Source organism: Hirundo rustica, chromosome 3, assembly GCF_015227805.2.
Source record: "Hirundo rustica isolate bHirRus1 chromosome 3, bHirRus1.pri.v3, whole genome shotgun sequence".
NCBI classification, from domain to species: Eukaryota; Metazoa; Chordata; class Aves; order Passeriformes; family Hirundinidae; genus Hirundo; species Hirundo rustica.
The window spans coordinates 27,664,055-27,677,321 of NC_053452.1; the positions used below are offsets into that span (position 1 = coordinate 27,664,055).

The following is a 13,267-nucleotide window of genomic DNA, read 5'->3' on the forward strand; positions in this document are numbered from 1 at the left end:
AGTCACTGGCTGGCCGTGCACCTTCGCCACCTCCTTGTGAAGGACAGCGTGTCCCCACGCGGCGTGGGTCCACCCGCTGCCGAGGGGGCCACCCCCCCGCCGGGGCACCTGCCGCCGGCCTTTCCAAAGCACCGGGCAAAAGCCGGGCCCCGCCGCGGGGACAACAGATGCTCACCTTCACGAGGAGGTGGGAAAGAAAGGGAAGAAAAGTGGAGAGCGGGATCAGATGTCCCGTCGGAACTTGCCCGCGCTGTGTTCGGCCCCGTACACAGAGTGGTCGGGGTTCGGAACGATGAAACCTTTACTGCTTAAGTGCTCTCCGATCTAGTTCCCTGCTCTCTCCCTTTACCTCCAGCACGTCTATATCGCTTTGGAACGGCGCGGTCGGGAGTATCTCTGCCCAGACCCAAACCCCTGCACGACTAGAAACCTCTCTTCCAATATGATTTATTGGAATTTGTTCAGCTTTGCAAAAAAGCGTAGGCTTGATAAAGTCCCTCTATAACTCTTCACACACCCTGGGTTTTTCTCTTCCTCCCTGTTGCCAGGCAGTCTTGCCCGGGTTGATACCCAGACGAGCTCCTGACAGTCACTTTTCAGACTCAAATATTTGCCTCACACGCGTTAGCTCCAAATGCTGCCTCGGTTTTCACGCTGCAGCCTATTTTTGGAGATCAGGGCAGCGCAAATGAATATCCCCGATGAAGGTAGCTTTCAACGGATTCTTTAGAAAATCTATTCCCCCTTCCTCCCTTCCACCCCCTGGGTACACCATACCGAGGTTTGCATTTTTCATGGCGGGACAAGTAAGTCTATAAAAGGCATGTTTGTTTTTCCTGGCTGATTCAAATATGTATTTCCTGGAGGACTTTGCATCTGATGGGGTCATCAGAAGCACATGTGCGATTTTCATCTTTCCAAGTGATTTCTCCTCTCCTACCGTCCTTCCCTTACCAGCACTCTATGCTGATTTGACATTTTACCTGTCCGTCCACCTTATTTTCCACTAAACCAGTCTCTCCGTCCCCGACTCTTGGTGAGGTCCCAATTTGTTTCGGTCTGTCTGACTAGGTCTTCTTCGTATTGTTTGTTTGTGTTTTGTTTTTGTTTTTGTTTGGTTGTTTGTGTTTTTTTTTCCCCTTTTTCTTTTTCTTTTTTTTTTTTTTTTCGTACAAGGTTTCTGTTGGAGGCGATCTGCCGGCCAGCTGCACACCGGGACTCCGGATAAAGGCGGATCTGATATTTAGAGCTGGAGATGGAGAGTTCTTACCCAAATCCGGGAAAAAAAAAAAAAAAAAAAAAAATCGCTGATAAACAACCCTCACCTCCCATTTATTTTAACGGTACAGAGATGAACTTTCTTCCCGATCAAGGAGGCGCCTCCTTGATGCATGGAGGGGAAGCTTTGAGCACCTCTCTCCTCAGCAAAATAGGAAGAAAATTATCCCGCAGCCCAGCTCCGAGGTTTATGTATTTTTTTCCAAATCCCAGAGCTCCTCTCCTTCAGACAAAACCCTCACCTTTTCCTTGTGTACTGAAGCACTGAAAGTTCCTCTGAGTATATTTTTCTTGGCTGCCTCAGCCTCAACGTTTTGATTCACTAAGCAGAAGTTAAAGAACTATGCAGTAAGGGCCAGTGCCCAGTGTTTTCATCGCCACCCCCTTACATTATTTGTCATGCTCAAGTGAGGGTTTGTTCAAGGCAAAAGCCTGCTCGTACTGGGCTGCATTTGTTTTTCCTAAAGAAGGCAAGAGATTTTGTTTCCGGGTCCGGTAACAGGAGCCCCAGTGCCTTACACAAACATCGTTGGGCGGGCAGGGGCACTCCCAAGGCTTTTCGTTCCGGGGCTGCAGCAGCCCCCCTCAAACACATTGAGGCGCTGCTTAGGCCCGAAGTGCTGCACCGGGTCTGGGGAGAAGAGGCGAAGTAGCTTTCTCCGGGTTAGCTCACAAAAACATGCCGAGCGGGCGACTTCTCCCCTGTCGAGTGTCTCCAAAATGGCTTATATCATCCAAAGGAAAATGCAGCCACCCAGCCTTGTGGATGAGTGTCCTGGTTATCCCCAAGAGCCTGGAAGGGCTCGCAGATGGAAGGTGTTCAGCCAGCAAGCTCTGGCACACAGTCTCCTACTCTTAGGAAAGGCTCTTCCTCCTATAAACTGGCTACCTGTTCCCAGAAAAGTGTGGGAATTGTGCCGCATCTCCAGTAGCCTGTCGGGATGCTCTCTCATCGCATTCATCAGTATTTCCCCGTCAGAGTGACGAGTTGCACCTTGTCAGGAAGGACAGAACTGCTTTGTGTCTCAAATGAGAGATTTCTCTCATGTATCTCTTCGGCACAGCACCATGTCCGTGAACGCTCATACAATAAAATAGAGCAGAAAAAACCCCTCTGCCCTAGTACACGTGAATATCCAGCACCCGGCTATCTAAAGGAATGACTTAGTTTACACTTTGGGGGCCACAAATGCTGAATACGTTGTGTAATTTAGTAAGATTTTATTCTGAGGTCAAACACCGCACACACATATATTACGTATTCACATATATACATATATATGGGTGTGTATGTGTACGAGACAGACAAGAGAGTGCGGTTCTTCCCAAATTGTCCAAGCTATAGGGGATCTGCCGTGCCACATCCTGGCCTCAGTCCGAGGTTACCCAGGGAGAAAACCTGCCGAAACCGAACAGTCTTTTTATTTATGCTTCAAAACCCCATGCAGGTACCCCAGGAGCAACTAACCCTGAGATGAGATATGTCCCATGTAACCTAATGCTAGTGAATCATAACTAATCTGTTTAAAACCAAGGATTAGTCACGTCAGTTTCGGCATATTCCTCTATCGGGAACATTTTTTGTGCGTGGAAAATCGGATGGATTTGGGCTAATTTACCAAACATCAGTACTAAGGCAAGTATGGTCTGATAAAATGAGTCTTAACATGTTCGGGGTTTCAGGTTGCATTACACACGTCCCATCATTGGGGCTTTGAGCTGTGTGCGTCCTTAAAGCCAGATTGACCCGCAGAATTTTTTTCTTACTGCATGATTTCTGTTTCTAGCCATCTGTAAGTGGCTTCAGCCACTCGCCTTCTCTTAATTCATCCGTATATAAGTGATCCTCACTGAAACGTACGAGTTTTCACAGATCCCACTGTCTCAAAGGGCCTTTCTCACAGTGTCAGCTCTTCACTTACTTTCCCCGATCGAATTCTGCCTCCTCTGTGCAATATGACCTTTTATTAATCATGTAAACCCCATCCTGTTTTCATACTGCCTCTTTAAATATTCCCCATCTTGGCTTTACTCTTTCTCATTTTTTCTTTCTCCAGCGGGCAAAGCCTTAAGGCTTTATTTCGGTTTCGAGGCCATGTTGTATTAACCCAGACATTCAGTTTTCCTTCCCAAACTCATTTCTATCTACAAAAATACAAAATAATTAACTAGCCGATTAATTAATTCTTTGCCATATTGTATCACTGAACGTGTTATTTTACAGGGAGCAGAGATCTTCTGCAGCTCTAGGAAGAAATGGTTCCCCCACTCGCAAAATGTTTATTTTTAAAGAATTAAAATTCATAGCCAGAATTATTAGATGCCTCTCAACGGAAATAAGAGGATCTTCTGTTTAGACCCTGACGCACGTAAGGCCACGCTGGTATGCTTCCACAGCACAGGCATCAGCCACATCATCTCTGCTGCCGAAAAAATCACCCCAAAGAGCAGAAGCGGGGGCACCATGAACCCGAATATATCACATTTTCTCCGATAAAGCATCGCCCCCGCTGCACCCCAGCATAACGAGAAAACTGGATTTATAACCACGACTAAGGGAGAGTTTTTTGTTTGTTTGTTTGTTTGTTTTCCCCCGGAGACCGGACCTCCCCATTACCGACGTCCATACATTCCCTTCTATAGATTTTAACGGGACCTCAGAGAAATGTGCTTTTAGCGGACACCCGCAAACTCACAGAGGCGTTAATCCGGACCCAGATTACATCAAATTAGGACACTGCCCGCACAATACTCCCACTGATTGAAATTTCAGCCAGCATCTGAAACCTGTACACGATCTTTGCTGATCTACGCTTATTTCTATCGCGCTTGAAGTCATATAGTTTTCCCAGTTATTTTGTTTTGTTTTGTTTTTCCACAAGAAAATAATTCTAAAGAAGTTTTTAAAAGCCCAAAAATGAAATTGTAAAGCTGTTTGCAAGTTCTGAGAACATTTTAAGCACATAACACGTTCGGCTTCTAGCAAAGACGGACAGCGAGGGAGCAAGCTGGGAGAGTCCAGAGCTCTTTTAATGGGGAGAACTGGCAAGCTACCTGCCTGTCTCTTTTGCCACCCGGTGCTTACAGGAAAGGAAATCAACAAGAAAGAAAGAAAAAGGAGAGGAATAGAGAAATCCCTTTCCCAGCATCCCGCAGGCTCCGGAAAGGCGTTTGCAGCCCAGCCGTGCTGGACCCCGGAGCGGGGTCTGGCTCGGTTTGCCCACCCGCACTGGCGGCGAGGTGTGGGGGGAGAGGGGGCGGCTTTTTGCAGGGGCAGGCTGACAGCGGGGCAGAAAAGCCCGTAGCCTGGCCGGCTGTGCCCTGGGGGAGCAGGTGGGCGACCTATCCCCTTCCCTCCGGGCCCGCTCCGCCCGTCCTTCCCCGTGCCCTTGGCACTGCCCTTCCGCAGGGCGACATTCAGCTGCCCCCGGAGCTCAGCCCTTCCCGGACCGGGCTGGGGGAGGCCCCGGCGTGCCCGGGCCAAACGGGGCAGGGCGGCGGGGCCCTCTGCCCGTCCGACACCGCCTTCTCCACCGAGACGCCCGCTCTGCTCCGCTCGGGACTGAACCCGAGAACACCCCGCGCGCCAGTGAAGTAACCATGCGCAGAGCTAGATTTCTAAATTTTATTATAAAATAAAAGCAGAAATATTTTCCAAAGAATGTATTCACATAATATAAACAATAAACAAAACTAAGGTGAGTGACTTTGCGGTTGGTACTGTCATTTAGGTCTAAACTTGAGCAGCAATTCCTGTTTTCTTTTTAAAGCCCGCTCCAGCCCGCCTTGCACACCGAGGGGAAAATCTACTTCTGCCTTCCCTCGGGCCGGGGTCGGGCCATCACTTCCTTTCCCACCCAGCAAATGGCGAAAGCACCACATGGACAAGGCCAAAGAAGCTGTCTCTCTGCATAGCATCGGCTACAAGAAGGTTACAGAGTCTGCCTAGAGCGCGTGTTGCTGCTATATCTCGACTACAACTTTTGTATTCTTAGCTGAAATTGTACATCGTACACCTGCCACGGATACATAACTACAATAGAATAACGGGAGCGATGTGTAACTTTCAAACAGGCATGGCAAGAGCAGCCTTGCGTTCCCCTTTCTTCCCCACCCCCCAAAAAAATAAAAATATTATGGTGTGCCTCTTCCTGCACAGACCGGCCCGATCGAGTGACACCGCTGAGAGATTTGTGAAGTTAAGGCTGGAATGAGCTGCTACACCGATCAGCCTTACAGCCTGCCGTGAAAATCACGGCTCCTGTCCAACAGTCCTTACACGCCTGAAAACGCCTGTAAGCAACCCTTAAGGCTTTGCACATCATCAGCTACCCACAGCGGAGTCCACTACCTTGCAGACCCGCGGCCAGCCTGCTGCCAAAGGGCACAACACATCCACTAAGGTGTTTGTCATTGCTTTCAAAGTCCCTAGTAAGATTAAGGGAAGAAAAAAAAAAAAAAAAAATGAGTAAAGGAGTGCTGGCGCGAAGGAGGGAGCGTGTACACGGTTTTAAGAGCCCAGATCGACCAAGTTAGATGACATGGGGTTGAGAATGGAGTCCTGCAAGCTGTGGTGGTGCATGGGGTCGGCGCTGGGCACGGGGATGGCGCTGGGGCCCTGGGGGTGGCCCAGGCCGTGCAGGGGCTGCAGCCCAGGGTTGGAGCTGAGCAGCAGCGCGGGGCTGGAGGAGGTGTGATCCGGGGTCCCTGACGGAGTCTTCTCGTCCTCTGAGCTCCCCAAAACTGTCTTATTCCCGTTCATTGACGCCGAGAGCGGGTTGTGGCTGTTGGAGTTGGAATTCTCGTTGTTTTCCCTACAGGAAACACAAAAGAGGGAGGGAAATCACCATGCGGCCGTCGCTCCGGGGTGCGCATCGCGGGAGCGGGGGCTGCGGGGAGCTGGCTCCGGGGGTCAAGGGAGGAGGGGAGGCAAAACCAGTAGGTTTAAAAACTCTGCCAACCTCCAAGGCCTCTTCATCTGGCACCCAGGTCTAAGGTCCGCTAAGCTTGTAAATAGTCCACCACTAGCCCAGAGGAAAGTGTCACTTTACCAAACCATAATTTTCTGCTTCCAAAGGGTTTGTGCATTGTGAGGAGGGGGGCAGAAGGGAAGGGAGGGAGACATTATAATAAAAGAAGAAGAAGAAAATCCTCAAAACCTAACAAAACCAAAAAAGCTTCCGACTTTTAAACTTTAAAACTACTCTAGGAGCCGAAGAGGTGTTCAGCCATGATTTCTCCTGAGAAGGCCAAAGCCCAGCGGGCTGCAGAAAGGACTGCTCCGTGCAACAGAACAGCCTCCCGGGCTCACACCGGGAGAGAAAGTCTTCTGCTTAAGTAACTGGACTTGGGGTTTTTTCTCCCCTCGCTCCTCGCTTCAAGCTCAAAACATAGCCCAATATGGAGGATAAGGAAAGAGAACAGAGTTAACCCGCTGCTTTCCCCGAGCCTCTCGGGAAATGATCCGCACGCCCGCCGCTGCTCCTCCGTCCTCTCCTGGGGCGGCGGGGGCGCGGCCAGGACGGGCCTCGCTCGGCTTCGCGGCGGGGGCAGCCGGCACCGCCGGTGCGCCTGCCGACAAAGGCTCGGAAAGCCAGGACGTAGTTTCGAAATTCATCACCGGGTAAATACAAAGAAATCGCTGGAGGCGGGCCAAGCCCTCTCGCAGATATACCTATATATTTATATATCTATGTATGGGTTTGGTTTTGTTTTTTGGGTTTTTTTTTTTTTTTTTTTCGGAAACGTGAGTGGCAAGAAAGGGTCGGGGTTGCCGTTCTGGCTTACGCGGCCTCCACCACCCTCGTAGAAATACTTTAGACACTGTTCTGCCTAGAATACTGAAGGCAGTGAAAGTTTCCGCAGAAGTTTTGTAACACACTATCTGGCAGAGGGGCCCTATCCTGCAGGATTTGGTCGAGAGAAGTCAAGCTATTGCACTGACGGGTTTTCCTCACCCAGAGCTGCAGGATGTGGCTGGAGACTTAGCGCCAAAAAAATAAAAATAGACAAGAAAGCTCTGTTTGAACAGGCTTCCTTGAGTGGATGGCAATCCCATGAACGGTCTGTTTTCCAACGCCTGGAGTGTAATATTAGGTTGACTGTATTTTTCAATGTCAAAAATATTATTTGTCTCTGGAGACCTTTAAAATTTGATTCCCCGGGAAAAATAAAATAAAATAAAATTAAAAAAAAAAAAAAAAAAAAAAGGAATGGAATAAGTGTAAGTGTAACCTTCATTTCCTTTGGATATTTGAAGGTGAGTCCCTGCTATCAGCAATAAAAAGGATCTCTAACATCTCGTAAAACCAACACTTGTGAGGATTTGAAGGAAAATTAAAGCGCTAGCACAGTTTCAGGAAATGAAAAGAGCAAATCTGCGCCCGAATTTGCCGGACTGCACAGCAGCGTGGCCACGGCGCTGCTCGTTTCCGAAACACGGTTGGGAGAAACCAAAGATAGAAAGTATTCTCCTCGGAGGCACGGATTTACAGGATTCTGATCCGCTAATTAACCGCGCAGATCATACAACCATACGATTGCCTGCACGGACCGGGCGATTCAGTGAGCTAGTGAGCGCACTAAGAGGGCCTTTTTTGCTTCTTTGAACAGTCTTCCTGAGGCACGGGGACTACTGATGCAAAAGTCATCCCGAATAGCCAGGGACGTAGGCATTAACCTCTTCCCGGCGATTAGTGGTCCCTTCACTCCACTTAGCGTGAAACACACACACATATTCGGCCTAAGAACATGCACCTATTGACGTGCGTTCATGAGCACCTTGCTGGGCAGCGAATAAGAACTGCAATGTCATGAGCGAGGCAAGAAGTTGCTCCGCTCAGTCCTTGTCCGCCTCTCCTGCCGCCCGCCAGGAGCCGAGGACAGAGGACACGCTCGCTACCAACCTCCAGCCCCGCGCGTTGCCGGCTGTTCCCCGGCTGCCCCTTTCTGCACCTCAAGGACACGCTCCGGGCTCTGCGGTGCGCCGAGCCCTTGTCCTTGGGCCCCGCGCCGCCGGCCTCTCCCGACGGGCCGCGGACCCCACGGGCACCTCCGGCCGCGGCTCCTGCCCGGGCTCCGCGCCGGCTTGCTGCGGGGAGGAGGCGGCAACGCTGCTTAACCGGGACTCGCCGCAGGCCGCGTGAAGCGTCCCCGGCAGCGGGGGCTGCCCCGGGGCCGCCGCGCCGGCTCTGCGGGGAGTGGGGCGTCGGTGGGGAACGGGTCTCCGCCGCCTCTCCCGGAGCTGCTTTTGGCGGACAGACGCCTTCACCGAGCGCCCAGCTCGCTCGCCTCTGGTTCTCGCCTCCGAGGCGGAGAGCTCGTCCTTTCCCGGCGGGCCTTCCGCAGCCGGGGCCGGGACAGACGGGGAGGCTCGGGGTGAGCCCCGGGTTCGGGGAGCCGCGGGAGCAGTGGGGAGCCGCGGGGAGCCGTGGGGAGCCGTACCTTTCCTTGGCCTCGGCTGCTCGGTCCCGCTGCCGGCGGTTCTTGAACCAGTTGCTGACCTGGGTGGTGGTGAGGCCGGTGGCCTCGGCCAGCTCCCGCTTCTCGCGGGGGGACGGGTAGGGGTTGTGGGCGTACCACTCCCGGAGAACGCTGCGGCTCTTCTCCTTGAAGCAGTAGCTGGTCTCCTCGCCGTCCCAGATGGAGCGGGGCAGCGGGAACTTGCGGCGCACCCGGTACTTGCCCACCGCCCCTAGGGGTCGCCCCCGCAGCTTCTCGGCCTCGATGTAGTGCGCCTTCAGCCAGAGCTGCTGCAGCTTGGGGTGGTTGTGCGCCGAGAACTGGTGGCTCTCCAGGATCTTGTAGAGCTCGCGGAAGTTGCCCCGGTGGAAGGCCACCACCGCCTTGGCCTTCAGGACGCTCTCGTTCTTGTGGAGGTGCTCGCAGGCAGGGAGGGACCAGAGGAACCGCCCCAGCCGCTCGATGTTGCCGCCTTGCTGGAGCACCTCGCAGACGCAGGCCACTTGCTCTTGGGTGAAGCCAAAAGTCGGGAGCATCGACATGGTGAGCCCTGCCGCGCCGCGCGCCCTACGGCCGCATAGAGGGGAGCGGCGCGGGGCGGCGGGCAGCGCCCGGCATGCGGGGCCGGCCCCGGGGCGGCGGCGCCCGGCGGGGCCCGCTCGGGCGTCACGGCCGGGCGCGGGAGGCCACGGCCATCGGCGGCGCCCGGCCCCGGGGCGGTGGCGGGAGCCGGGGAAGAACAGCGAAGAGCGACGAAAAAAGTCTCGAGAGCCCGAGCGCGGTCGGCTTTTCCCCCCGGCCGCCGCCTCGTTTTTGTAAGTCCAAGTTACGAGAGTAACTTCGTGCCTCTTTTGTCTCCTATCTGCAGCGCTCGCAGCGGCCGCGGCTCTCACACCCCCACCCCCCTCGGCCGCCGGTTTGGGATCTCCCTGCTTCCCCCCCACCCCCCACCGCCAGATCCCACATAATATAGTGGTAAAGCCCTGCTCACTCGCTCCTCTCCCGCTCGGAGTTTTCCCCCCTTTCTTTTTCCCCCCTTTCTTTCTCTCTCTCCTTTTTTTTTTTTTTTTTTTTTTTTTTTTTTTTTTTTTTAATAATATTATTCTAAGCTGGCATGAAAAGTGATTATCCGCGCTGTGATTGGTCCGGTTATCTGACCCGGGGACTGCCAGGAGAAGACAATAGTTTTAGTCAAATTATTTTCCATGGTGACGCTGTCAATCAGGAGTAACCCGATCTGTTTTGAGGTGGCTCCCCGGCTGGGTTGACAGATTGCTCAGATCCACTCAGAGGCGGCCCTGCGAGCTGAGATATTAGCTAGCGAGGGAGAAATTTCCGTCGTGATTGACGCTGCAGGCGCCCGTCGGGGGAGAGGGGGAGCGCGGAGCCCGGGCCCCCGCTGCTCGCCGCAGGGCACTGCGGCGCGGCGGGACGGAGCCGCCGTCCCGGCCGGGCCCCGCCGCCCTGTCTGGATCCCGCAGCCCCATCCCGGCCCCGCCGCTCCGGACAGCCGGCTCTGCCGTCCCTGGCACCCGCGGCTGCGGCGGGAGGAAAAGCCCGTCTCCGGCCCTTGCAGAAAGATTTCTTTCTGAAAGCGTTCCCTTAAAGCCCCTCTCCCCAGCGCCCAGTAACCAGTGTTGGAGAGCTTTATAAGGAAGGCGCCTCTCATGTACAATGGAGACCCTGTTCGTGACCTGGGATCCCATTACACGCTTCTCGTACCTGCCCGGGAGCGGGAAGAAGGCACGATGATACGGGGCCAGAGAGGGATTGCCTCTCCGTGAATCGCCGGCCGTGCTCCGGCCTGAAGGGCTCTGGCATTTGTGATCACTGTACGCCTGACATTTATTTATACTCGATTTCCAGAGCGTGTCGGGTTGTTTCATCCAGGAGAGGAACACGTGTAAAAGCCAGAAACACTTCGCATGATTAAACGGACCCTTATCACCCACGCGTGCCCTTTGCACACCGCGTTTTAAGTTTACCGAGCCTGCGGGGCAGGGACCCGCATCGTTTCCCGTCCCTTGTAGGTCCACACGAAGTGGAAGGCTAGGGAGGGAGGTTGTACAGGCTGCGAGGTCGTGGGAGAAGGCGCGAGGAGCGGGTGAAAGGAGCCGCGGTGCCTCCTCTGGAGCGGCGCACGGGGTGGTGGCCAAACGGGACCGCCGGCGCGGAGGCTGGCGCCGGGGATCGCCCAGGTGAGGGCACTCGGGAGGAGCCTCCCGGCCACAAACTCAGGGTAGTTTCCACTACCTGTTTTGCTCCCCTTTTGCTGAGAAATAATAACTAATTCCACAAGCTCTTTCTACGTTATTTGCAGTCCTGACAGGAGAGCTCTCTGCAGTTGCGGGTTCCTGCCACGGTACCTTTTTAGCCGCCCCGGCGCGTCAGGGCTTTAGCGAAGCCGCAAGAGACCGGACTGCGGCTCCCCGCCTCGCAGCCTGAGCCTCCGCGGCCGACGGAGCGAGGCTCCGCGCCGGCCCGGGCGGGCGCAGCCGCCGTCCCCGGGGGAAGGCGAGGCTGGGGCTGCGGAGCACAGGACGGCGGCTCCCGGCGGCGGCGGCTCCCGGCGAGGAGCCGCGCCAGGGCTGCGGCCGAGGGAAATGCGGCGGGGGAGGGAGGCAGGAGGAAGAGGAGGAGGAGGAAGAGGGCGGAGTAGGGGGGCAGCGGATCAACCGTGTTCAGCTCCCGGCATGTCCGAACGCCTGTGCTTATCCGAGGCGTGCGCTCGTACTTTCTCGAGTGCACTCCGCTGTGGGAGCCGCGTTGTCCCCCTACCTGTCCGTCCGGCCTTTTCTCGAGTGCTGCCGTAAGCAAACAGTGGCAAGCAGGCGGATCCCGCCCTGGATCCTCCGGGGACGGAAAACAGAGGATTCTTTTTCAGGTCGAGAAAAGAAAAGCTCAAATTCGTTTAAAACAAAATCGGGCACGTTGGTGATGGGTCGGTAAAGCCCCCTCACATGATGCTCCCTCCGTCCCCTTGCGAAACGAGCTCTCGACCGCTTAGTGCCTCGATTCCAGCTGATCCCTGCAGGATTGAAATTGTGCTCGTTTGTAAACGAAAGCATCCCCATCTCAGCGCTTCCTAGCCAGGCTAAGCGGCTGGAGAGTCCACAGCCGCAGCTGTAGCGAACAGCGACGGGACGGGACAACCGCGCCGCTTCAAAGGCTGCTCTGAGCAGAAACGGCAACAAAAACACAAATCCCCCCTCCCGTCCGCGACCTCTGCGCGCACACACCGTGTCCCTTCCGCAACTTCCAGCAATGGGGACCGTGGAAATAATGAAAAATGCTAGCGAGGTCTGAGCTGTCTCTCACCTCCCCGCTACCGTGCTCGGTCGGTCCACATTTATTAGGGATATACCTGCCTCCTCTTCCTCTCTTTCTATCTCACAACCACAGTGGTTGAATCTGAACGGGAGCAGCTGTTAGCCCTAGCTGGAAAGAAGACGTCAAAACCTGTTGCATAAATTTAGACCGGAAAATGAGTCTTCTTAGCACCTTAAAATGTGAGTACAGAGTTTACACTCCAGCTCCTCCGTAGGCGCTTTCACTTTAGGCTGTCTTAGTAGGGCTGCAGCTTGCATGTAACCTAAGTTCTCTTCCCGGAGAGCTGGGCAGAGGCAGGGCTACCGCCTTCCCGGGCACCCTGTATCAGCTTGCGTCCTAGAGCAATCGTAAATTAGTGACATCTGGATCCAAATTCTGCATAACTGCTTTTATCTTTCGGGAAAGAGAAAAAATTCCCTACGTGCTGGAAGTCAGAGCAGATACTGCCTGCACAGCCTCGGCACCGGGCGAATCGCATTGTAGTGCCTCGCGAGTGAAAAAGGCGATTGGGAGAGGAGCTTTTTTTGGCATTTGTGAAGGCTCTCGTTCCCTGCCATTATGTTTCAGGGCAGGAGGAGCGAATAGCCTGCTCAGGTTTGCCCCTGGACCGACGACATCGTTTCGCCTGGCTGCTTCAATTTCTCTCCCGTTTAGCTGTCGTGGAAAGTTTTAGCTTAGCAGACCCAAATTTTCGCTCGTCTCCGCTGCCGCCGGGCGGAGCAGGCCGGGGTTTCGCCCCGGTCCAGGACCGGCTGTCACTTTGCAGAGGGCCCGCTCGGCAATCGCCTCACCCCTCCGCGCAGCAGCCTGCGAGGCCGTCAGAGTCAACACAATCTTTGGGAAACACGAGTAAAATAAAAAGGCAGTTTTTACTGCGATGCTCCTTTCGTTAGCTGTGACACAGACTGGCTGAGGAACGGGGCGTGGGCGGGCGGTTTTCCTCCGAGGAGCTTTTCCTTGCCCGGAACCGCTCCGTGCCCACGACTGAGTTCCAAAGGAGAGCTGCAGTTATCTGGACGTCGCCTTTTCGGCTCTGCCTTCACCATCCCTCTGTAGACAACAGCCTGTACGGGAGGCTGCAGGCCCGCACCGTTCCTGTTAAACACGGGACGGATTCACCCAAGCTACCTGGCACCTTTCTGCCAGCCCCCTCGACCACTGCTTGTGCGGAGCCCCTCATCCTTTTCACCGGCCTGGG

General features: G+C 54.4%; 1 protein-coding gene across 1 annotated transcript; it reads right to left on the minus strand.

Annotated features, from left to right (window-relative positions):
• Positions 1 to 4,918: 4,918 nt before the first annotated feature.
• On the minus strand, positions 4,919 to 9,347 carry SIX2 (SIX homeobox 2). The gene is made up of 2 exons (XM_040060702.2): positions 8,722 to 9,347; positions 4,919 to 6,092 (listed from the first exon to the last, which is right to left on the minus strand). Exons 1-2 carry the CDS (start codon positions 9,279 to 9,281, stop codon positions 5,789 to 5,791), a joined length of 864 nt encoding a protein of 287 aa, XP_039916636.1. The 5' UTR covers positions 9,282 to 9,347; the 3' UTR covers positions 4,919 to 5,788.
• Positions 9,348 to 13,267: the final 3,920 nt, after the last annotated feature.

Bases quoted from the DNA above. Each gene is read 5' to 3' on its own strand.
- SIX2 (XM_040060702.2), bottom strand. From the start codon at position 9,281: ATGTCGATGCTCCCGACTTTTGGCTTCACCCAAGAGCAAGTGGCCTGC. The intron at 6,093-8,721 runs GTACGGCTCCCC...TGTTTCCTGTAG, and splicing joins GCAGCCGAGGCCAAGGAAAG to GGAAAACAACGAGAATTCCA.